At 43.8% G+C, this 24,996-nt stretch overlaps 1 protein-coding gene across 4 annotated transcripts in view; it reads right to left on the bottom strand.

Annotated features, from left to right (window-relative positions):
- SLC25A26 (solute carrier family 25 member 26) overlaps positions 1–24,996 on the bottom strand; it is a 116,737-nt gene that overhangs the window by 78,650 nt on the left and 13,091 nt on the right. For 3 of the 4 annotated variants that reach the window (XR_014165919.1, XM_081903265.1, XM_081903264.1), the window contains exons 4-5: positions 11,808–11,912; positions 9,906–9,953 (exon numbers count right to left, since the gene is read on the bottom strand). Coding sequence is in view for 3 of the 4 variants with exons in the window: in XM_081903265.1 (XP_081759391.1) it covers positions 9,906–9,953; positions 11,808–11,912 (153 nt within the window). In the remaining variant the exon portion in view is untranslated. The remainder of the gene's footprint in view (positions 1–9,905; positions 9,954–11,807; positions 11,913–24,996) is intronic. The other variant, XM_081903266.1, reaches the window with a different exon arrangement.

Here is a 24,996-nt window from a genome sequence, read left to right on the forward strand (position 1 = left end):
ACAATGATACTTGAAACCAGACCGCTATTATTCAAGCAGAGATACATTGAAATAAGACACGTTGAAACATGGATGAAATTAATGTTAATGAAAATAATAATAATAATAATTTATTATTTATACCCCACCCAACTGGCTGGGTTTTCCCAGCCACTCTGGGCGGCTTCCAACAAAATATTAACAATACAATAAAACATCTAACGTTAAAAACCTCCCTAAACAGGGCAGCCTGAGGAGTCTTCTAAAAGTCAGATAGTTATTTATTTCCTTGACATCTGATGGGAGGGTGTTCCACAGAGCGGGTGCCGCTACCGAGAAGGCCCTCTGCCTGCTTCCCCATAACTTCGCTTCTCACAGTGAGGGCACCGCCAGAAGGCCCTCGGTGCTGGATCTCAGTGTCCGGGCTGAACTGTTTTAGACAGTCTACTTTCGTGCCTGAAAGTGCCCTAGAATCCAATTACTTTCATTGCTTGGTCAAATCCTATACAGTGGTACCTCGGGTTACAGACGCTTCAGGTTACAGACTCTGCTAACCCAGAAATACATTGGTACCTTGGGTTAAGAACTGTGCTTCGGGATGAGAACAGAAATCGCGCAGCGGCGCAGCGGCAACAGAAGACCCCATTACCTAAAGTGGTACCTCAGGTTAAGAACAGTTTCAGGTTAAGAATGGGCCTCCGGAACGAATTAAGTTCTTAACCCGAGGTACCAATGTAGAGTTATGCTGGCGAGCACAAAGGAGGCAGGAAATTTTGGAATGTTATGAAGTGACTATCTAAAACAGTTGATCTATTGAAGCTTTCCAATATCCCCGGCAGGTAGCCAATCTTGTATTAAACAGCTCACTTGGTAGCTATAGGTGACTAAGAATTCCTTGCAGACAAGCAAGCACACCGGTTGAGGAAAAATTAGGCCACCATATCCCTTCTCTACTAGCCCACTTCAGTTTCATGCAAGCCACAAGGAAGGAAAGACTCTCTATAACCATGATGGAAATCCTGTAGACTGCTAGAAGACTGGGAGATTGCTTCATACACTTCCATCATTCTGTGTAATACAAAAACTGCTTGTTTTGTTTTTAGTGTTTTACTGCTAAGAGGCAAGAAGCAGGCATTTCTATGCTGCTCACAGGGGAGGGGGCTTCCCCTTGTCCTCAGTGGGCATGGTATTGCAGGAAAGTACAAAAAATTTTTTTTGCAGGGTTGTAACTTCTGTGGACCTAGTAAGTCTCTCATGAGTTGTCACTTGTAGTTTTTAACTATCTCCACAGATTAATGCACCAGTTGAATCAGATGAGGTGATTCAGTCCAGATCAGCCTTTTTCAACTTTAGCTCCCCCATATATCAGCCTTAAATATCCTTTAAAGATGACTGGCAAGGGTAAATTGGGGGGGGGGGATTTAAGGGTGCTTGAAATTAATTTTCAGTTGAAAATCGGCAGGTATTAAGATTACTTTTGAGGAGAACTGGCCAGACTACTTGAGTAACTTATGTAATTGTTTTCACACAAATTAGCAGCTTCTGAAACAACACCACTTTCAAAACATACTTTTAAAAGTCACCTAAAATATGTTTTTAAATCAGTATTTAGCAATTAATTGGCTTCTTAACGTTCACAAAATCTACCCCAGGTTGCACCGGGGATGGGAGCGGGGTGACCAGTTTCAAGGGAATTGTTGCTCACTGAAATTTTTTTTACTGATTATTCTGAAAGACAACCTCAATTGCTCTACAGCTTCAACTACAGCTGGAGACAACTGAAAATCCAGTTTACGGGAGGGGGTGAAGCTCACAAGGTTTTAGGGTTGCCATATTTCAAACAGTGAAAATCTGGACAAAACAGCTGTTGAGCTTTTTTTTTTTTTTTAAAGCAGACTAAAGCTAAAATCATTTTTTAGCAGGCTAAAGGTGGCCCTTGCTATCTAATTCATCCCAATTTGTTTTTTTAGATCATCTGATTTGGGATTACTATCTAAATGGTGTTTCAAAAGTGAGGCAAGAACTAAAGATTTGGAAGACTCTTTTACCCGCTTCCCATGAAAATTCAGCTGTTTGAAAACCAATCTGATAAATCATAGTAATCCACATCTTGCTTGCTTTCTTTATTTCTAAAGCCCTCAGTCAAGCAAGCCACAGTTGAGTTTGATATGGAGTTCTCTTCTACGAAAAGTAAAGCGAAGGATAAAGTAGATTGAACAGGTTTCTCCAATGTGTGGTTTTAAGCACCTCCAAACAACACAGACATCAGGCACCCTCTAGAGTATTGTAAAGAAATTGTCACTCAACCCTACTTCGTTTTCTTGTTGTTGTTTTTAGTGCAATGAGACGCCACGACTGAAAAGCCTTCAAACTGGCTTTACAATTAAAGATACAAAATTGTTGCCTTTAGCAAACAGCTAAATTTTCCATGTTGAATAAACCTCCACCTTCAAAATGAACTAGTCCAAGCAAATTATTTAGGCACACTACAGACTGAATACAGAATTCACGGCTTGGCTTAAAAGTTGAGGCAGTGGGCATTTTACAAAGGAGGCATTAATATATGGAAGAGCACATACAGTCATACCTCGAGTTGCATTTGCTTCACGTTGCATTTTTTCAGATTATGAATTCAGCAAACCCGGAAGTGTTTACTTCCGGGTTCGCTGCTTCGTGCATGTGCAGGAGCGATCTCTCACGTCACGCGCACAAGCGGCGCTCTATTTACGGACTTTTGAGGGTGCGAACGGCACCCCGGAACGGATCGCGTCCGTAAGTAGAGGTACCACTGTACTTAGCTCATAAAACGGTTCCCAAATCTCCAGTTGAAATATCTCATTAAACAGAGCTGGGAACAAAGGAGTAGTAGACTCTATTGGGGTCATACCTTTTCCTTTGGTCAACGATAACGGCAACAGGTGTCCCAGTGTAGCAAAAGGTTCTTCTAGATTGCTTCTAAACTAGAGACTGAAACCCAAATGACTATTCTTCAGGCTCTGGTTTAGAAGCTAAACTGCAGTCGCAGCTGTTCAGACATATTAAATACCGTATTTTTCGCTCTATAAGACGCACCAGACCACAAGACGCACCTAGTTTTTGGAGGAGGAAAACAAGAAAAAAAATATTCTGAATCTCAGAAGCCAGAACAGCAAGAGGGATCGCTGCGCAGTGAAAGCAGCAATCCCGCTTGCTGTTCTGGCTTCTGGGATAGCTGTGCAGCCTGCATTCGCTCCATAAGACACACACACATTTCCCCTTACTTTTTAGGAGGGAAAAAGTGAGTCTTATAGAGCAAAAAATATGGTAGTTATTTCTAACCTGGAAAGGAAGTCAATTCACACAGGGAGGAGGAGGATGGAGGGAGCAGTTTGTGTCCCAGTTGGGACACAATACCTATTTAAGGGAAGCTTCTGCACCATTTTCTTTTTCTGACAGTGTATTCAGATTCCAAATCTGCCTCTTCAATCCACCCATCACCTCCACGTTCCTCTCTCAGTGTTGTGACAGTTGGTCTAAATTCCTTGGAAATCCCAAAAAATGTTGGTTGCTTGACGAAGAATCTAAGGTCCCGATCCTTGGTGCATGAAGCAAGTATGCCTGCAGAGATAACTTAAATCTGAACAAATGGAAGTAAATGGGAAGCTTTCCACCAACTTAAATCAAGAGCAAACATTGCTCCATGGAAGAAAATTCCTTTTTAAATCCCACGTACTAAGAACTCCTTGTGAACATGAAAAAGATGGTGTCACTGAAAATGAAAACTGTGCCTCTCGGCGCAGGAGGGGAAATGTTTTACACAAGAGGTAGAGAATCTGTTGTTGGACTACAACTCTCATCAGCCCTGACATGCTATGCTGGCCGGCACTGATGGGAACTGTAGTCCAACAACATCCAAAGGCCACAAACCTTCCTGCCCATTTCATGCAGTTATTTAAATTGTGGTACAATTCATGGGTGACATCAACATCATGTTAGCCTTTTGAAAAATGGAAATCAAGTGTCGGTGGTTCCAGTGTTTTTTCAGGTCAGTCATGTTCTTATAGGCACTCATAACCCTATGAGGGGCTAAATTTGCGGTGATGAAATCCACCATACTGTATTAGAAGCTGCTTCTCCAAAGTTTTCATGTTTGAAGCCAATGTTATGTATGAAATAGAGCATGTGACTCTGAATCCCAGGGTTGTGGGTTTGAGCCCCAAGTTGGGGTTGGACTAGATGACCCTAGTGGTCCCTTCCAGTTCTACAATTCTATGATTCCACAAAATGAGCCCAAAGCCAAAGTGGCACTGCACTGTTTGCCTTCGGGTCTTTGCACACATGCAACTCATATCAAACATAGTTATACAGTGGTACCTCGGGTTACATACACTTCAGGTTACATACGCTTCAGGTTAGAGACTCCGCTAACCCAGAAATTGTGCTTCAGGTTAAGAACTTTCCTTCAGGATGAGAACAGAAATCGTGCTCCGGCGGCGCAGCAGCAGCAGGAGGCCCCATTAGCTAAAGTGGTGCTTCAGGTTAAGAATAGTTTCAGGTTAAGTACGGACCTCTGGAATGAGATAAGTACTTAACCCGAGGTACCACTGTACAGCCAAAGGGTTGAGTGGAGTGGCGGCCCAGCAAACCTACGTTGCCGTTTCTTTATTTGGTTGTGTAGGGGGAGAAGTTTAGGGACCCAGCGGTTGTAGAGAAAGTCCTGATACAGGCAACCTGTTAAATATGGAGAGGTATATTTAAAGTGCAACATGAGCCCAGCTCTCGTTTCATGGCCCATCTGCATATGCTTACTATAGAATTCCACCGCACGTGTTGATCACAGCAGTTGCAAACACTGCATCTGAAAGATATTAAGTTGTAATAATCCTCCAGTGTTTCCTATTTGGTTCAGTATCATATGAATAAAAATCAAAGCCAGCCCGGAGCAAGCTATCACAGCTCACATCACTTTAGGAAAAGATTTTTCTTCCAAGGATTGTACCTGCTCTTCTGTTGCTCCAGAACAGGCATAGGCAAACTCAGGCTGCCAGATGTTTCGAGACTACAATTCCTATCATCCTTGACCACTGGTCCTGTTAGCTAGGGATGATGGGAGTTGTAGTCCCAAAACACCTGGAGGACTGAGTTTGCCTATGCCTGCTCCAGAATCACAGATTTTCACAGTTTTCGTCTGGTGCCTTCCATACTCAGTCATACTTAAATTCCAATTAACAAAAAAACCTTCCGGATTAACGTGTTGTGCTAAGGTCACCAACATTTTTAGGCCTGGGGGTGCATTTCGACCTTGATGCAAGTGCTGCGGACTCCGTCTTTTGGTTCCTTGCCTCCCACCTTACCAGATCACACACCCCCACTCAACCCCCCCCCCGGGACACAGAAAGAGAAAGTACATGTTGACACACATACATTGGTTTTCCAAACAACCCCGTCAGAACCAATTGAATGAATATGAGCTTGGAAAAGCACAGAGAGTTGAAAGAGGAAATGGGGGGAAAGAATCACTCTTCCAACTTCTTTCTGCAGCTTTACATACTTCCGGGGGGGGGGGGGTACAGACAGTAACCACCCTCACCATTTCGTGACCAAGGGGACAGTGAGTAGGTGGGGGCAGGTGGAGCAAAGTTAGACCTGGTATGGGGTGGGGGTGGGAAAACAGCTCAGTAAGCCAGCAATACATTTTAGTCTTTTCAATGCATTTCTGGGGAAAAAAATTAAAAAAATTTAAGTCACCGGGGGGGGGGTGAGGTCCCTGAGAAGGCTTAATGCAGATTCGCAGCAATGGCTAAAGCAATTTAAATAACACAAGATGTGTTAGCGTTAATTGCATTATTACTATGCAGAATAAATCATTACACCTAAACCACAGTGAAAGCTGCAGTTGTGTAAAGGGCTCGTTTCAATGCTAAGTTTTCATTCATTATAATGTCCATTTCAGACATCTGTTAAAAGAATGTTCGCTTCAGAGGAAAAAAGAAAAGTCTAAGGAGAATTTAGGATCGGAGAGGGCTTCCCTCCTTTACTGCCCCCTTTTTCCCATGAACTAAATGTAATGGAATTTTAACAGATGTTCTCCTTGGTCATAGTTAATAAAATGAATTCTCCAGAAATGGAAAAGCCTGGCTCAGCTTACTAGGATAAACTTTCAGCAGAGGAGCTATAGATGTCATCACCAAACTGCAAGATCATGAATGCACAATTCCCTGTACAACTGGCTTTATCAGTATGCTCACACTTTGCACAAGATCTACCCCACACATCGCTTTGCTTTCGCAGTCCTGGAAATTCACGCAAAGCTGCGTCAAAATCCTCCACTTCTGTTGTATCCGATTGGATTCCCAATGCCTGCAGCACCTTCATAAAGCACCCATTCTTCCCGATTAACTAAACTTCATTTCTGCACTGCTGTATTTGCATGGGATTGGTTAAGCAGCAGCCAAAAGAACATTTTTTAGGATGCTTAGGTGTAATTTGCTCGCCTTGTCATCTTCCAGGTTTTAACTGTGCTGCTACAGGAACCTGGAGAAAATGTTATCGGCAGGCTCGGAGACGTAAAAATAGATAACTAAATTGAATTACATGCAATGGGAGCTGCTTATGTGCTGCCAAAGACAGCATCACCACGTTCCCTCTCCCGGTTTTGGTAACACCTACAAAGTTGCACCATGTAGCTCAAGGTCAACCTTGTGACAAGGTCTCCGCCTCCAGGACACTTCACTGGCTGCCATTGGCTGGGCTGCATTGACATCATGCTGGATTTTGTTTCTCCTCAGATAAACAGGGACAGGAAAAAGAGGAGAAGTGTGTGGTTCCTACCACATCTAGTTATGAAACTAGTGCAGAAAAAGAACAGTGAAGTATCTAACAGTTCACAACATGTCTCCCATTCAGTGCAGAAATCCCTGGGCAACAAGTGTGTGTGTGTGTGTGTGTGTGTGTGTGCGCGCAACTGTTTTTGTTCATTACATGCCCAGTAAAAGAGTGCCATTTTGACACAAAGCTGGAGTTAAATTTAAGAGAAGCCGGTCATTCATGATTTGTTTCAATCTGAAGTGAAAGTGAATCTCATTCAACCATAATTTGTTATTCATTCTATTAAGGTAGATGTTTAAGCTTTGGTGTGCAGAGAGCAATATTTCAACTGAAAATGGCTCTGAAGGACCTTTTGTGAATTCACATAACGGAAAGGGCCACAAAAGGTGTCGCCATTTTGAGTGCCCAAGAGTTTTTCTCGGCAGGGTCACATACGTAACTGTGCTAAGAGACCCAACCAGAAATTAATTACCAACCTGACACATATCAAAAAACATATTTTTTTTAGAGAGAGAGAGAGAAAGAAAGAGAGAATAATATCCAGTAGCAGCCGTGCGTTTTATCTATCAGTTAGTATGCCAAAAAATAATAATAATAAATCAGTATTCTTTGGCAGTTGCATTTTATTCATTTATTCAGAACCTCTCAGAGAAATCAAAAAGCCTTGTTGCCCTTTTTCTTTTCTTTTCCTTGCCTGAAACCAGATGAAATCGCAACAAGTAACATGTGCTTAGTGAGGCAGAAAATAAGTACAGGATGAAGATATAGCGGGGGTTACGTTTGAGAAAAGCAGGTGTCACCTCTTCAGACAAATAACTCTTCCCCTCCCCCCCAACACACAGAGGTACGAGAACAAAGAAACCCTCATCACCATTCCCCACTACCCAGAGCTAGACTAAGCGTGGGATTTCTTATTGTTATATGATAGTATTTACACAGGACAGGGAGCTCCTGCTGTTTTGTTTCAAGCCTGAGGTGGTCTGTACGTGCACAGAAGAAAGCATTTAAAGCAGGGATAGTCCCTGTGAGGCCCTCCCAAATGTTGTTGGACTACAACTCCCATTATCCCCAGTCAAGGTGACCATTGGGCTCAGGGAGGGGGAGGGGGAGGTTGTAGTCCAGCAATTTCTGGTGGGCACCACGCTGCCTACCCTGGCTTTAAAGGAATAAATAAACTTTGGAAGGAATGCTAGCAAACGAGCACTTCAGACAACAGTATAAACTATGTGCTAGTTGAAGAATCGGGAGCTTGTTCAAGTTGTTGTTACTCCATTTTATTTTTCATTAATGCGGTATTATGGCCCCATTCTTCAAAAAAAAATAATGGAGGGAGAAAAAGAAGGGATAGGGAGGAAACAACTTTTGAGATTAGGGGAAGCGTAGCTCAATTGTTAGAGCGTGAAACTCTTAATCCCAGAATCATGGGTTTGAGTCCCACGTTGGACAAAAAGAAGAGGAGTTTGGATTTGATATCCCGCTTTATCACTACCCAAAGGAGTCTCAAAGCGGCTAACAATCTCCTTTCCCTTCTTCCCCCACAACAAACTCTCTGTGAGGTGAGTGGGGCTGAGAGACTTCAGAGAAGTGTGACTGGCCCAAGGTCACCCAGCAGCTGCAGGTGGAGGAGGGGAGACGCGAACCCGGTTCAGCAGATTACGAGTCCACCACTCTTAACCACTACACCACACTGGCGCTGCAAGGGGTTGGACTAGATCAGCCTCATAGTCCCTTCCAACTTTATAATTCTATTATACTGGTACTATGCTCCTTCTCTTCTTCCAGATTACCAACCTGCTGCCTGAATCTTCACGCGGTGCATAGTTAAATTATGGCGCTCACTCCCACAGAAGCCAACCAGGTGGCTTTCAAATTCAAGGGGCAGAGGGCTACTGATTCCTACTAGCCACAATGGCTAGACTCTGCGCCCATGGCTGGAGGGAAAAAAATAATTCTGAATATCAATAGTTGGAAGCTACAGGAGGATGTTCTTGTGTTTGGGTCCTGCTTGTGGATCTCACAGACTGGATGAGCCATTGGACTGATCCAGCAGGTTGTTGTTATGTAAGGTTTTAAACTTTTTCCCAGATGCCAAGACAACTTCTTTGAAGCACGTTGTTCTCGCATGCTCCCACGGGCCTGTGTGTTTTGTTTCTTATTCACCTACGACGTTACGAAGCATCGCCAGCGAGTGCCTGACACGACATCAACAGCGCCTGAGGGAGAGTTCACCCTGGAACAATGCGGCCGCTCCCAAAGTAACAAGGAGCCCAGATAAAAGGAAAATGCAGTAGATCGTCCTGGAGATTACCATAGTCCCTAACAAAGATGGGAGCCGATGTTCGTATTGTTGTTTTTAATCGTACTAAAGGGGCTCACGGTACAATGGCGAGAGGCGCCATTTGAGGCACAGGAGCCCCTCCGCTGTCCTTTAGTAGCAGCCGCTCTATTGAGCTGCAGAACAGGAGAGTAAAGAAACATGGCCACTGCCTCACCTCTGCTGAGAGACCAGCAGCCTTTGGATCTGCCCCAACTTTCACCCTCAGGCAATCTGAGCTGAACCCAGCTGGTCATTATAAGAATGACAGGTGGTCCTCAGTGCCAGTCCTATGCAGACCCATTGAATGGAATAGAAATACATGCCCTTGGGTGGCCTGTAGTTCAGACAGTAAGATGATTCATGGAGGAGTAGGCTATCCATGGTGGATGGTTACATTCTCCCTTGGCTGTTGGAAGCGACATTCCTCTGAATACTAATTTCTGGGAATCACAAGTAGGGAGAGTGCTGCTGCACTCCAATGTCCTGCTTGCAAGCTTCCCACAGGCATCTAGCTGGACACTGTGAGAGTACGATGCTGGACCAAATGGGCCATGGGCCTGATCCAGCATAGGCTCTCCATTTCAATCTGAACTGACTCTTTCTCCCTATGAGATGGAAGTTTAAAGGAGGCATTGTCCGAGAGGGCCAGGTAAAGGGAAGCACGAGTGAGAACTGCTTACAAAATTTCATCGTTTCCATTTCAGATGTATTACTACCATAACACATCTGGAGAAAAAGAAATAACTGAAGGAAATCCAAAAGACATAGATCATTTTAAAAGGGGAGGGGGGGAACGTGTTACCTCTCTTAATACTGTGCTTTTATAACCTCGGTAGAGTCCCAGAATACCCTGCAAATAAACAAGAGAAAGCTTCAGTGATCGGGAATTATGTTAGCAAAGACTGCAATTTACGGATGATTACATGGCAGGTATTACAGCTTTACTAAGCGTAATGCTCAGGCTTCCAGCAAATTGACAATATTGATTATAAACACACAATAGGTTGTCTCCCTAGCTTTACCAACATGGGAGGGCTTTATCCCCACTTTCAAAACTTGCTTAACGGCTACTAAAAAATCAGTCGCAGTGGCGCATCGAAAGGATAATATATTGCATTCTTAAGTTAGAAGAATGGGAATATATCAACACATTCTTGCCATGCATAGCTGGTATCTAAAGCCATCAGGTATTCCAAATGCACATGAACAGAGAAAGGGAGTCTTTGAGGCTGGTGGACAGCCAAACATTTAATGAATAACCCTTAATATTTAACAGCTTTGGGTCATACCCACTCTATCATGGTCATTTCAACCACCACCAAAAAGAAATACATGTCCTATACACGCTATACAGAATGTAAATAGATACACCATTAAAAAACAGAGTTAACCAATTTATGCATATATATACTAAAACACAGACCGACACAAATAAGTTTATATATCACAGTGCCGATCAAACTTTGCAGTCCACCTATTATCTTTGATTAACGCTCTTCTCAGTTTCTGGTCTGCAGCAGCGAATCCTGCAACAAGGTCGCAAATTTATCTGTACCAGGCAACAAGTATGTTGGTTGTCCACATCAGGCATCTTACACAACAATTCCAGGCCCACTCTGAAGAAAAAAAGGCTCTCAGAAGAGTGCCAGAATACTTTGTGTGCATTGCACAGATCTGGTCCGCTGATGATCTTACAACACCAGCTACCTGTCAGTATGACTTGTTACTTCTATGTTGTTGTCAATCCAGCCTCCTGCAGAACTGGCCAAGGGAGATCCTAGGAATACATCCACACCAAGGTGGATATGTCAAGACAGAAGATGAGGAGAGCCAGGTCAAGCTGCTTCATTGCTCTGGACAAATCACATGACCTGCTTTGGCTTATTTGCTGGTCTTTTGAGGCTTCTTGGTGATCTGTCTGGTCATCCTCCAGTTTCATCCAAAATTCAGCGGATGTACACAGGCTAAATCCTTGCCCATGACAATTCTAAAAACACACACCCAAAAAGAACTTCTCTTAGAAGACACTCTGGGCCAGGCATAGGCAAACTCAGCCCTCCAGATGTTTTGGACTACAATTCCCATCATCCCTGACCACTGGTCCCACTAGCTAGGGATGGTGGGAATTGTAGTCCCAAAACATCTGGAGGGCTAAGTTTGCCTATGTCTGCTCTGGGCCATTCAATGAAGCTGAATGTTGGAATATTCAGAACTTACAAAACAAGGCACTTCTTCAAAAAGTGCGTAGCTAAACTGCAACAATGCAAACCTCCCAATCTGCACACCCCAACCCAGAACAACTACTTTCTCAACTTGCCATTTTACACTTTTGAACTGGGGCTACTTTTAACAAAATGGCAATATGATCCCTGGGGTTTCTGCAGACTTCTTGGTAAGAGACCACCAGGGAGTTTGAATATCTGGTCCAGAAGGACTTTGGGAATCATTAACGTTCTGGAGCATACAGTAACATCTTTCCATTCTCAAGGAATTAGCTGCTCTCCTTAACTTAAAACTGCATTTTGGTTTATTTATCCACTGCCACTCATGCATATTTGTCCTTTACAGAGTAGAAAGAGGCCAGGTCCCTGCCCTGAGGAGCTTACAAAACTCAATTTTGACACATGGGAAACCACAGTATAAGGAGATAGAAGTGGAGGCAGGGGTAAGCACAGGAATAATATATTATTGTTTCAGTTCATACCTCTTTGCATACAGTATTGGTAAGGATCCGTAAGGTGCTGGAAGAAGGAGAAACTTGTGCTCTCTGTTTCACAACTTCAGAGGGAACCCGTATTAGACAAGCAACCTGCAAAAGCAACATAAACTTGAGTAAGAAGTTGAGAGAGTTCAACCTGCTTATAGATGCCGTTTTGTTAACCAGATACCCTTTCTTGTTAAAAAAGGAAAAACAAGGTATGATTTATGTCTTTCCAAACAGCCTCAAGAAGCATTTTGTGTCTTTCTGCCAAGCATTCCATTCATCCATAAAGCCAATATGCTGGATTTGGAGAAAAGAATTAATTGGTTTTGTTTAAAGAGAAAGGCAGGCAGGCAGCAAGTATGCACCCTTCTAATATTAGCAAGTACTTGGGAAGCTCTGACAGCTCTACATGGACACACTTCCATTTTCTGAGAACACAGGCAGGCAATGCCATCTAGTGACCGACAGAGAGCAACTTTAATCAAGCTTATAGCCTCAAAATGTGTGATGGTATGAGGACACCCTCATCTCAAATATATTCTGTAATTCATCAATGCAGAGTATATATCACACAGAATTAATCCGTACTGAATTATTCCTCCAGCTGTAAATAAGCCTTTTTACCAACCAAGACGATATTGTTGTTTAGTCGTTTAGTTCTGTCCGACTCTTCGTGACCCCATGGACCAGAGCACGCCAGGCACTCCTGTCTTCCCCTGCCTCCCGCAGTTTGGTCAGACTCATGCTGGTAGCTTCGAGAACACTGTCCAACCATGTCGTCCCCTTCTCCTTGTGCCCTCCATCTTTCCCAACATCAGGGTCTTTTCCAGGGAGTCTTCTCTTCTCATGAGGTGGCCAAAGTATTGGAGCCTCAGATCTGTCCTTCCAGTGAGCACTCAGGGCTAATTTCCTTAAGAATGGATAGGTTTGATCTTCTTGCAGTCCATGGGACTCTCAAGAGTCTCCTCCAGCACCATAATTCAAAAGCATCAATTCTTCGGCGATCAGCCTTTTTATGGTCCAGCTCTCACTTCCATACATCACTAAAGACGATATTACCAAGGGGCTAAATTTGCATGCATGTTGCTCAATTTGTTCCTAATATTGTCCCTAAATTTGTTCCTAATATTGCACAATTGCCTGGAAGGCTCCTTTTGAAGGAAAATATATTTACCATGACTCCTATCGTGGGTTAGTATCGAAGGAGGAGTTTCAAAGCTGAAAGCTTTGAGCTGGATCCTCACAAGCAAAACAGCTAGACTCCCTGTTAAACAAATACTATTCCAGGAAAACCTGGAATTAACTTTGTTTAATAAGGTCCTCTCCCTTCAATCCTGTCCTGCCTTGCAAACATGCTGCCCAATCCAATGTATTTTTACTCAGAGGCCTGTAATGGTGCCTAGTCCCATGTCCAAAGAACTTTAGGCCCATACAGTGGGCCCATTTCGAATTCTGAGAGAGTGACAGCGGTGAGAAGTCACAAAACTGCTGCTATGAGGGGAACAGCACAACACAAAATGCCTGCCAAGGGCAGTACAGTATATAACACAAAATGGTGGACACAGCCATCCCCAAACCACCTCATGCTTACCATATCTGGCTGATTCTGTTGTGGAGATCACACAATAATGCAATTTGCTGTCTAATAGCATGCAGTACCGAGGAAAATATACAAGGTGGTCACACCACAATCGTTTTCAATCGATAGCTGTCAATTTTTCCCTTTTCTTGTGAGGAATCCTATTCGGAATAAGGGAATTTCCCTTTAAAAAAGGGAAACGTTGACAGAGATGTCTCAACCCGCATATATCACTTAGAAACTACCTGCACATTTCGCCCCATAGCTTTCTTCCTAGGAGGGCTAGAGACTTGTTTTCTTTTTTAAATGAAAGCTCAGGCTCTGGGGAAGCAGCCCAGAAAGAGAATCACTGAAAGCTTTTGGGAGGGTGCCATGGCCCCTGTGATGCCAGAGTGGCAACAGAGACTGTAAGACCTAAGGACCATGCCGCTATACTAATCAGTACAGAGCCAGTGATAAGACCGATATCAGGGCTTTTTCTAATAGAAAAGTCTTTCACTAAGAAGGGGAGAGCCAAAGCTCAATGGTACAGCATCTGCCTGGTGTGCAGAAGGCCCCAATTAATCCCCGCCATCTCAAGGTAGGACTGTCTCTGAAACCCCAGAAAGCTGTTGCCAGTCAGGGCTTCCCAAACGTGGGTCTCCAGCTGATTTTGGACTACAATTCCCATCATCCCTAGCTAGTGGGACCAGTGGTCAGGGATGATGGGAACTGTAGTCCAAAAACAGCTAGAGACTCAAGCTGGGAAAACCCTGGTGTAAGCAATACTGAGCTACATGGAACAATTGTATGACTTGGCATAAGGTAGTTTCTTATGCCAGTAACTATCTTCCAATAGATCAGCCAGACCCGAACAACCCAGACCCAATTGATTCATATCTCTCATACACACACACACACACACACACTTTACAAAAGATATCAGATACTTTTATACATTTGACATTGACGTTGACTTCCCTCCCTCCCTTTCTGCTGTTACATAAGTTATCTCTTCTTTTTTTCTGCATTTCCAACATTAAAAACTAATTATAATTAATCTCTTATACTTAAAATTTCAGCATCGCCATCTGCACGTGTTTATATCAGTCCTGCTAAAGTTTTAAGCTGTTTACAATAGTTCTTTAAACATTTAATAAATGATCCCCACTCTTGATTAAAAATTCTCTCTTCTTGATTTCTTAATCCTCCAGTAAGTTTCATCATTTCTGCATATTCAAGTAGTTTTTGCTGCCAGTTCTCTTTGTTTGGAGCAGATTCTTCTTTCCACCTTTGGGCAAACACTATGGATTCCCCCCCCCCCCCCAATGACTGAGATGTTTCAGATACATTTGTGTTTTGTTTGCTTTTTTAAAAAAAAACATTTTTCTTATTTTTTTAAGTTTGCACAATAGCATTCATTAGTTCAAGCGCAAAGATTGTTTCATCAGCCAAAGAAGAAGAAGAGGAGTTTGGATTTGATATCCTGCCTTTCACTCCCTTTAAGGAGTCTCAAAGCGGCTAACATTCTCCTTTCCCTTCCTCCCCCACAACAAACACTCTGTGAGGTGAGTGGGGCTGAGAGACTTCAGAGAAGTGTGACTGGCCCAAGGTCACCCAGCAGCTGCATGTGGAGGAGCGGAGACGCGAACCCGGTTCCCTAGATTAGGAGACTACCGCTCTTAACCACTACACCACACTGGCTCTCTGGTTATAGAGGAATGTTTTTGTCTGGCGCCTAAAATTATTTAATGAAGTCGCCAGGTAAGCCTCCCTCGGGAAAGCCTTCCATACACAAAAAGTAACCATAGTGCTGGAACCAAAACTCAACTCTATTTCCTGCTCAAAACTGAACTCATGTTCATGTCCCACTAGGACTAGTTCCCACTTCGCATGGGATCGTTGCAGCATCAAAAGTTTTAGAAACAACACCTAAGTAGCTTACACTACTTGGTGACCAACGAGGTGTAGGATCTGATTTCTGAGTCCAAGCTTTTTCAAAGTTACCTGTGAAATGAAATCAATTCATCAAGAGCCAGAGAGAGATGTGCAGATACCCAAATGTCATTCTAAAAAAGGTACAAAGCCGTGTGCGCTCTTCAATCCCAGTGGTCAAAAACAACAAAATGACCCCAATATGACTGAGAAAATAAGAACCGTCAATGGTTTTTTGTAGTTTGGCATAAATATTTATAGAACTTCATGCCTCATAACACACCATGTCCTTATATTTAAGTTGTGGTGTGGTTTTTTTTAATGGTATTCCTTAATACTAGAGGGGGAAAGACTTTAGAAATACTACAGATGAAAAAACAATCTAACCTACCAAGGGGATTCAAGGCACCTACTGTGGCTTCCTGACTTCTGTGGCGCTGCAATCTTGGCATGAGAGGGGAAGCTACAAAGTAATGTGCCTCTCTCTATTTTCTCTCAGACACTTGCGGTGCCTTCCATTTTGTTTCATATTATACTTTGATGTCTTTTAGATTTGAATTGGAGCTACAAGGGAATTATTTCACTGCACAGGAACAAAAAGAGAGAGAGAGAGCGAAAGAGAAAAAGAGCGCAACGCATTGTAGTGGTATGAAAGTTAATGTCATTCCGTTGTCAGGTTGGTTCTATATGGCGCTCTTCTGCAGAAAGACAAGGGGGGGTTGTTGTTCCATCCTAGACGGAAAGGTGACATTTTCACTTTACATCTGAACTTTGGACTTGCTGCGTTCTTCTTGCAAGCGCTTCTCAGAGACAGCCGACAGAGAGAAGCAGGCTTTGGTTTGCTTCCTCCTCGCAAGTTTGAAGTATGAAAAAGAAAAGGTCTCCTATTTGCTTTCAAGACACAGGGCAAAATGATAAAAAAGGGGGCCTAACTCATTCCTCTCCCACTAATCTCGCACGTGAAAACTTCCACAATTAAAAGTGGGTGTGGAAATCAGCCATCTGTATGATACAAATTGTTTTCTTAACCATTCTTTGCAAATGGAGGCCATTGATCTCCAGTCACGGAAAAATGAATCCAGTCACCGAAAAGGGTTCTGGGAAGCCATTTTCCGCTAAAGCAAAGACAGACCCTCGCTGTGCTTTTCGCCATGCACAGAACAAATTATTGTTTCTTGCTGCTTTCTGTCAAGCAGCTGTATGCCATTTATAGCTGCTTGGCTCCACCGTAAACGTGTACATCTTGCCCTCGCAGGGCAGAAAAGTGTGCAGGCTTTTTTAAAAAACAGGGATAAAAAGTAATAAAGACTTTTCAGCTGAAGTTCCAAACCTAGTACTACAGCAACGAATGTAGTTTCTCTTTTCTTTCAGCAGAGCAGGCTTGTCCTGTAGCTTGTTCATTTTGCTAATGAGTCAATGGGATGCTTACGTCATGAGTGGCCCTGATTCTCTGCTTCTCTCTTCCCCTGACCCGAGCGCGCGCGCTCTCTCTCTCTCTCTCTCTCTCTCTCTCTCTCTCTCTCTCTCTCTCACACACACACACACACACACACACAGGCCTCATTCAGATTTAACTTGAAAGCACTCTTCAGCAATTGCATTGGCTTTAAACTAAACCATTTAAACTAAACCAGCATCCTGATTGCCTCATGGGTGAAGTTTATCTCCCAGAAATCTCTGGATCCAAGTCATTTAGCCTAGCATCCTGTCAGACTGGCCAGCCTAAAGCTTCTGGGAAGACTGCTGCAAGGCTTGAAGAGTACAACTCTCCTCTTCTTTCTTCCCCTTCTGCCTACACCCAGCAATTAGTACAGTGGTACCTCGGGTTACAGATGCTTCGGGTTACAGATGCTTCAGGTTACAGACGCCGCTAACCCAGAAATAGTACCTCGGGTTAAGAACTTTGCTTCAGGATGAGAACAGAAATCGTGCGGCGGCGGGGGGAGGCCCCATTAGCTAAAGTGGTACCTCAGGTTAAGAACAGTTACAGGTTAAGAACGGACCTCCAAAACGAATTAAGTTCTTAACCTGAGGTACCACTGTACTCAAAAAACAAGCAGGGCCCTGCAACGAAATATCGTGTGTGTGTGTGAGAGAGAGAGAGAGAGAGACCTGAGCCTGCAGCTAAGATGGTTGGGGGAAAAGAAAATTTGACATCAAACAAGGACTCCCTGCTCTAACTTGCATCTTGTTTCAAGGGAGCATGAGGTTTCTGCATGAAACTGATTTGCCCTCCTGGAAGGGGGTCTGGGGGTCTAGAACAACTTTTGCTGCAAGCTGAAAGGTAACCCCAAGGTTAGATTACTGCAATGCGTTATACATAGGGCTGCCTCTGAAGACGGTTCGGAAACATCAGCTAGTACAGAATTCAGCAGCCAGAATGAGGCAAGACAGTCTCAGCATATTACATCGATCCTGGTACGACTGGCTACCAATTCATTTCCGGGCCCAATTCAAAGTGCTGGTTTTGACCTATAAAGCCTTAAACGGCTCAGGACTGCAATACCTCAAGGACCGGCTCTTTCCATATTAACCTACTAGGACCCTGATAGAGTGGCCCAGAACCAGAGGCAGAAGTGGAGGCTGGAGAGGAGAGGAGGCAGGCTGCTGAAGAAGACAGGGAGTCTCCCCTCCGACGGCGGCCAGGGACTCAGGTACACTGTCACAATAATACGTTTTGAACGTGTTATAAACATGCAATACCAGATTGTGCCAGAGAGCAAAAATGAATTTATATGTTTACATAGGCTCCCCCCCCCTTGTTGTAACGATTTAATTTCTGACTTATTTATAGCGTTTTTAACCTGTGTCTAGATCCACCCCAGCTCACCTCTCCCTGGTCTCCCATAACACGAAGAGGAATGAAGAGGGCAGAGCAAAGAGAGACAAAATGAAGGAGTCTCAGGTTGGTGGGGAAGGACCCAGGAGAAGAGGAGACTTAGGGAACAGTGGGAAGGCAGGGACCTTCAGTCCTCGCTACTGCCTCACTGGGGCAAGACCTACTGGGAACAGTTGCTGTGACCACTTGGCCTCTGCTGGTTTGGTTTCTTTGAAGGAAGAGTAAACTTCACTGACACTGGGTGTTTTATTGCTGCTTGCCCCTGACTCTAGCTTCCAACACTCACTCAAAGGCCATTTGCAGTATTCAGTGTAAACAACACTGCAGAGTTGTCATAAGCCCCCACCCCACTCAACGGCAGCCCGTTCCAACCAGAAACAAGGAGAATGAACTGCATTTGCTTTGTAATTTGAATTAAACCAGTTTGGAGAGTTGTTTATTTAAAAAAAAAATTTATTTTTTAAAGTTACAGATAGGTAGCCGTGTTGGTCTGCCATTTTTTTATTTTGTTAATACCAAGCTGCTATTACTGTCTCTGAAATCGATCGTTCTATTTCATCACTGCAGCCAACAGCAGCTGATAAGAGTTACGGTCTCTAATTTGATCTAACCACGTAGCTATCGCCACATCTTCCAGCAGTGAAACACTTATCAATTATGAATTCAATGATGAGAAAAGTTTCCCCTTTTTCTTTTGCTGTTCTTGAATCTACTGAACACGCACGTATGGATTCCTGGAGGACGTGGAAGTACCAACTCATTTCAAATACTATCTGGAGGAAAGTAACAAGCTAGAAAAGGAAAGCATATTTGCTTTTCGGAGACGAAACATTTGTTCAGGTGTCAGAAATTGTTAATTAGGACTCATCCTTTTCCTGAAATGGAGATATGCTTTAAATATACAGGATCCAATAAGTGTACCAATGCTGCCATCTAGTGCTCAAGACTGCACTGCAATCCGTTTAAAACAGATTACAGAATTCAGTAATATCAGAAGAACATAACTTTGGTTTGTTTGAAAAAACAGCCTTCAGTAAATACACACTTCAGCAGTTTGTGGCTCTAGATCAGTTGTGATTTGCGTTGTAATGATATAAACATTCCTCAAGATCACTCGCCTTTATGCAACATGAGGAAAAGAAACACTGGCCTACTTTACAGGGCTGGATTACGGATATGGGAACTGTTCCAAACACTTAAAATGTGTGCTATACAAATGCCTGTAAAGTATAATCACAGCTTCCAGTGAAGGCAAGTAAAGATTTAGGAATTCATCTGGTGCTGCAGGGGGACAAGGAGGATATGTATCACATGTACAAACAGAGAACTCCTTATCTACTTTATTTTATTTTTAAGACGTTTATATGCAGCCTAACTACCCACAGAAAAGGGAACAGAATTTCATCATAAAGCAAAACACTTTCTTAAAATGCCTGCTGGAATAAGAAAGTTTTGGTCGTGTGCCTGAAGTTCAGCAAGGAGGGTGCCTGTCTAACCTCAGGTGGGAGGGAGTTCCACAGGCTTCGGCCAGCTACACTAAATGCACAGTATCTAGTAGCCGTGAGCCTGAGCCACAGGGGACTACTGCCAGCAACTCTCCCAAGTATCTCAGTGATCAAGCTGATATATAAGAGATCAGATGGCCCTTGCGATATCGTGGGCCCACGTTGTTAAAGGCCTCGGAAATTAATGCAAGGACTTTGAACCTGGCCTGGAAACATGCACTGCAGTCAGTGCAAGCTTTTAAGTGCTGTGTTAGCAGCAGGCTGTCCAGCTGCAGCGTTCTGTACCAGCTGAAACTTCCAGAGTTTCAAGGGCGGAAGCGCAGCCTTTCTATGAGTACGGATCCTTATGTAGCTGAAATGGTCAAGGGAACACACAGATATCAGGAGGCAGGATTTAGAATCCAAAACCACGAGCACAAGAAGCTCAGTGGGGACTGAGCATGCCCTGTGGTGACAGGACTTTGACTGGAGGGGGGGGGGACCAAGAGGGGGTGGAAGGGAGCATCCTGAAATGTGCGAGGCTGCAGCTATGAGCAGAAGCATCCCACCCTGCAATATTCTGTCCTAGGTTCCACTTGTTTATGTTACAACCACATGTTTTAAAGTTTTATTTGATGTTTAAATGTGTTGCAAACTGCCTTGAGATTTTTTCCTTTAAAATATAAAGCGCTATTATTATTATTATTATTATTATTATTATTATTATTATTATTATTTCAGTGTAAAAAAAAGTGCCTAGACATTCCGTTGTGGCATCCGTAACCAAGGTTTAAGCTGCCATTTGGCAATTAGCTTACATATCTGAGTTTCTAACCCTGGTCATAGCTGTCAATTTTCAGATTTGAAAATAAAGGATCAGCAGCCTCACCTATCCTGGGGACAGTCCATGGGATATCTAACAATTCAGGATAGCAGCGGGAAGCAGCAGGAAACGGCGCTGGAATAAGGGAATTTCCCGCAAAAAAAGGGAAGGTTGACAGCTATGACCCTGGCTAGCACACTAGCAGTTAAGGCAGCTAAAGTCTCATTATAGGCAATTAACTCTTGTCTGCCATTTTTCCTATGCCAGCTGTCTCTCCCGTAGCCTTTCGTGTATTCGTTCTGCAGGGATAGTATGCTAATAGGAAGAGCTGCTATAAGCATCATGCACAGGGTAAAATGAAATGTACACATTCTCTCCATCTTTCTCCCCTCTTTTGCGCCTTGCCCCAAAGCCACACAAGAAACCTCTGGCCCAGTGAAGCACCAAGCCTTAGGGTATCCTGTTACCAGTTGCCGTCCTAGTGGCTAGAGTGGAAGTTGTTGAAAACACTGAGCTGGTGACACAGTCTTGTTCAGCGAAGGCAAAGTCAATGCTCTGCAAGAACAGAAGATGAAAGCTACAGGGCTGCTTAGCAAAAGGGGAGTCATGCACCAAGAGGGACGAAAGGCAGAAGCAAAGAGAGCACTGGTGAAAACGGTGGAATTCTGAGTTCCCATTGTTCTTCCAAACCATCCACAGTGCTACAAAGGGCACACGCGGGGGGACAAAAATAGCTGAAGCCGAATAAAACCAGGAAGAGGTGAGGGAGCGCTGACCAAAATTTGGATAATAGGTCACTTGGTGCACACAGCATGCGAGAAGGAGGCAGCAGACCAAATTGCAAAGTTAAATTTTAGTGACAGGAAGACCATTCCAAGATTTTGTATGGATGACAAGTTTGGTTCCCTGCCCCGCACGCTGCCTGATAACATCTTCGACCCTGATGTCAAAATATTTGCATTGGTCTGGGATGCCTAGACTAACAAATGGAGTAGAATGAGGCTGAAGACGATGTATTACACCACAGAGAGCCAGTGTGGTGTAGTGGTTAAGAGCAGTGGACTCGTAATCTGGGGAACCAGGTTCACGTCTCCGCTCCTCCACATGCAGCTGCAGGGTGACCTTGGGCTAGTCACACTTCTTTGAAGTCTCTCAGCCCCACTCACCTCACAGAGTGTTTGTTGTGGGGGAGGAAGGGAAAGGAGATTGTTAGCCGCTTTGAGACTCCTTAGGTTAGTGAAAGGCGGGATATCAAATCCAAACTCTTCTTCTTCTTCTATTAGAATGACACACACACACACAATTGCTTGCAAGAGAAAAACTGCTAGCCTACTGTGCTGTTTTTCCTGCTTGCAGGAGTAACACCCCCCAACCTGTTTTCAAAAGCGATGGAAAACCCATTCCAGCCCTTCATTCAGCGGCAGGCGCAGGCCTGGCTTCAGACTGCGGCAACCAGGTGGAGTGCAATTGCCATCGCAGTCCCAGCCCTTGCTGTGCTTTTGCTACATACAGTCAGGAAAGAAAGAAAGAAAGAAAGAAAGAAAGAAAGAAAGAAAGAAAGAAAGAAAGAAAGAAAGAAAGAAAGGAAGGAAGGAAGGAAGGAAGGAAGGAAGAAAGAGCAGGTACAGACAGGGACGTCATTTTCAAGCGCAGATATGCATCTCCCAGAAGAGGCTTTGTCCAGAAAAGCGGCCTATAGATAAACGAGCTAACTTAATAAATTCAGTTCAACCTAGAGGCACCTCAGCAAATAAGGACCCTCTCCTACCCCCACCCCTCTCTCTCACACACACACATATATACACTATAATATAAAGTTACCAATTTTGCCAGGGGCTAGAGGAGGCAGGAAATCTAATCCTTTCACTCTTATTAAAAACTTCAACATATACAGCGGCAGAAAACTCCAAGAACCTTTCAAAGTAAGGATGCCTCAAAAGCACCTTTTTTCCTCCTTCAAACTCCAGAATTTTTATCATTTTAACTTGTTTTATGTGAACTTGTTATCACAGGCTGATATCATCCATCACTCCTTTTTTATCTCATCAGCTCATCACCTAATCAGAGGCAGGCAGGTTGGGATGTGATCAGAAAGAATGATTCAAAAGACCATCCGCATTACAGCCGCCGCCTCATGACAGAGACAAAGATATATCTGCGCTCCTGTCACAGCGTGAACCCACACCCTCGGCCTCCGAGGGAGGCAGCAGACACAGCCTGCAGACAGATGGCTGCCAGCGTCACCAAAGGTCTAATTCTTTCGCTTCTGACATCCTAAAAAAAAATATGACCTAGCTTCGCTTTCATATACTTCCACAGCTCCTGCGGCAGAATCAGAAGTATGCAGGAATAAAACGTTCTGAAGTTATCCGCAGGGGAAAGAGATGAGGAAAAGATGGGCTGGACAGATTGCTCAGACCAAGAAACTCTCCAGCCAAATTTAAGGCCTAGCCACTCAAGCTTTATGTGCCGGCTGTTTTTAAGATAGTGGGTGGTAATAACGTGGCTTGAAGCAATTCAGATAGGGACTGCAAAACGCTTTTGCGCTTTAGAAAAAACTAACGCTGGTTATTTGGATCGTGGGTATCAAGGATTTTCCCTCAAGGAAAGACACTGCTGGGATGTTTTCATCCACACGAGACATAACCAGCTATGTTCTTAGATAAATAAGGTATACTATTCATTGTATCAAATCATAAATTTCAACAGAAGTAACTCATAAAGTTCAACAAATGAACAAAGCAGAAGACCCAGTGGATCAGATCATTCTCTAATCATTCTGGGCTTCATCAGTAGTTAAAGCTCATATGTGATATTACAGGACAGTGGATCTTATGGCAGATCCGCAATAAGATTGTGAAGGAGGAGACTGGGCTTCATCAGAGGTGACTACCCAATAGTCTTATAAAAGATGTTGGGGCCTTCTGATACAGACTGAGAGTGTATCTCTGGAGTGACAAGTGCATTTTCCAATCAACCTCTTAGCGGGTAGGCGAGCCCACAGGGGAACAGCCCTTTAGATGAGGGCCGAGCTGAGCTGTTCATGGCCGCACACTTGGATAGCTCAGGTAATCTTGACAGACAGGTCATTGTGCATGTTGCTGTTGCCAGCTTTGAGGCAAATATTGCATTTGGTTATTGGGGAAGCATAAGCTGCGTGATATTGGAACCATTTTCATCCATGGAGGCCCAAGTGGCGCAGGTAACCTTGTGATTGGACTACCGCAATGTGCTCTGTGTGGGGCTTCCCTTCTGACTGGTTCACAAAGACAGTACCATCCTGTTCACCAGTCCACAAAAAAGTATGCATTTTTAGTTATTTTTTTAAAAAAATTCATAAACAATAAGAGTTTGCCAACAGGTTGGAGATCCAAGTACAGTGGTACCTCAGGTTACATACGCTTCAGGTTACAGACTCTGCTAACCCAGAAATAGTGCTTCAGGATAAGAACAGAAATCGTGGTCTGGCGGCGCGGCAGCAGCAGGAGGCCCCATTAGCTAAAGTGGTGCTTCAGGTTAAGAACAGTTTCAGGTTAAGAACGGACCTCCGGAACAAATTAAGTACTTAACCTGAGGTACCTCTGTACTGGAGCAGCCAGGGTGGGGTGGGGGAGTATGCACCCCAGGAAAGAAACACATGATAGTGTAAAAAGGTAGGAATTGGAGAGATTCCTTGGCTGGCTGGTTATGTATCTGACAGATTCTAATTTGGTGGTTTCAGCCTTTAATTGTGTGATTAATCTGCTGGCGGCATCTGCAGCTCTCTGCCTCTATTCATCTTTATTTACAGTCAATTTCCAGCTGCAGCCTTAATTTCAGCTTCCTTCCAATATAACTGCCCTTCTTCTCTGTATTCTCCATCCGGTGCTAATGGCAGCAAAACACATTTTCTCTGCAACCCCCCCTTTTTTTGCCAAATGTGATCCTGTTTAGGAGCCCTGGCAGAACATCCAACATTTGCATGACACAAAGAGTCTCAAGTAGTTTATGAATATTTCAGAAGCTAGCATGATTCATTCAAGAGACAACTCCTGCCGAGGCCTAGGTTCTGCAACTTGCCGGGGACATCAGAATTTTGCAGCCAAGTGCTTCAATGACTTTACGACATGGCAGCTTAATCCCTGTACACAGAAAGCATTTACGGAGCATGTGTTCACATGCAATTCACTCAAGGTACAGTGCCCACTTTGGAGATTATTTGCAAATACAGGAGATCCAACCAAGATATGCAGTCTGGCCATATTGCTCAAGCTTTACAGAGAAGGGGTGCTTCCAACCTGCCCACACTTTGGAGATCCGATTCATAGCAGATGCCTGTCCCTATATGACAGAGAGAGCCGGAAAGCTAGCATGAAATGGAGCAGTCTTGCCTATAACTCTTTGCACTGACACAACAGCTTTCTATATGTCAGAAATGTTTGTGATGCTGAACATTTAAACACAAAAACGCTCTGTCAGCATTCTGAAGTTGTAAAGGTAAAGACCCCTGGATGGTTAAGTCCAGTCAAAGGTGGCAATGAGGTGCAGCGCTCATCTCGCTTCAGGCTAAG

This window comes from Podarcis melisellensis (assembly GCF_964234715.1).
Source record: "Podarcis melisellensis genome assembly, chromosome: 2".
Taxonomy (NCBI): Eukaryota; Metazoa; Chordata; class Lepidosauria; order Squamata; family Lacertidae; genus Podarcis; species Podarcis melisellensis.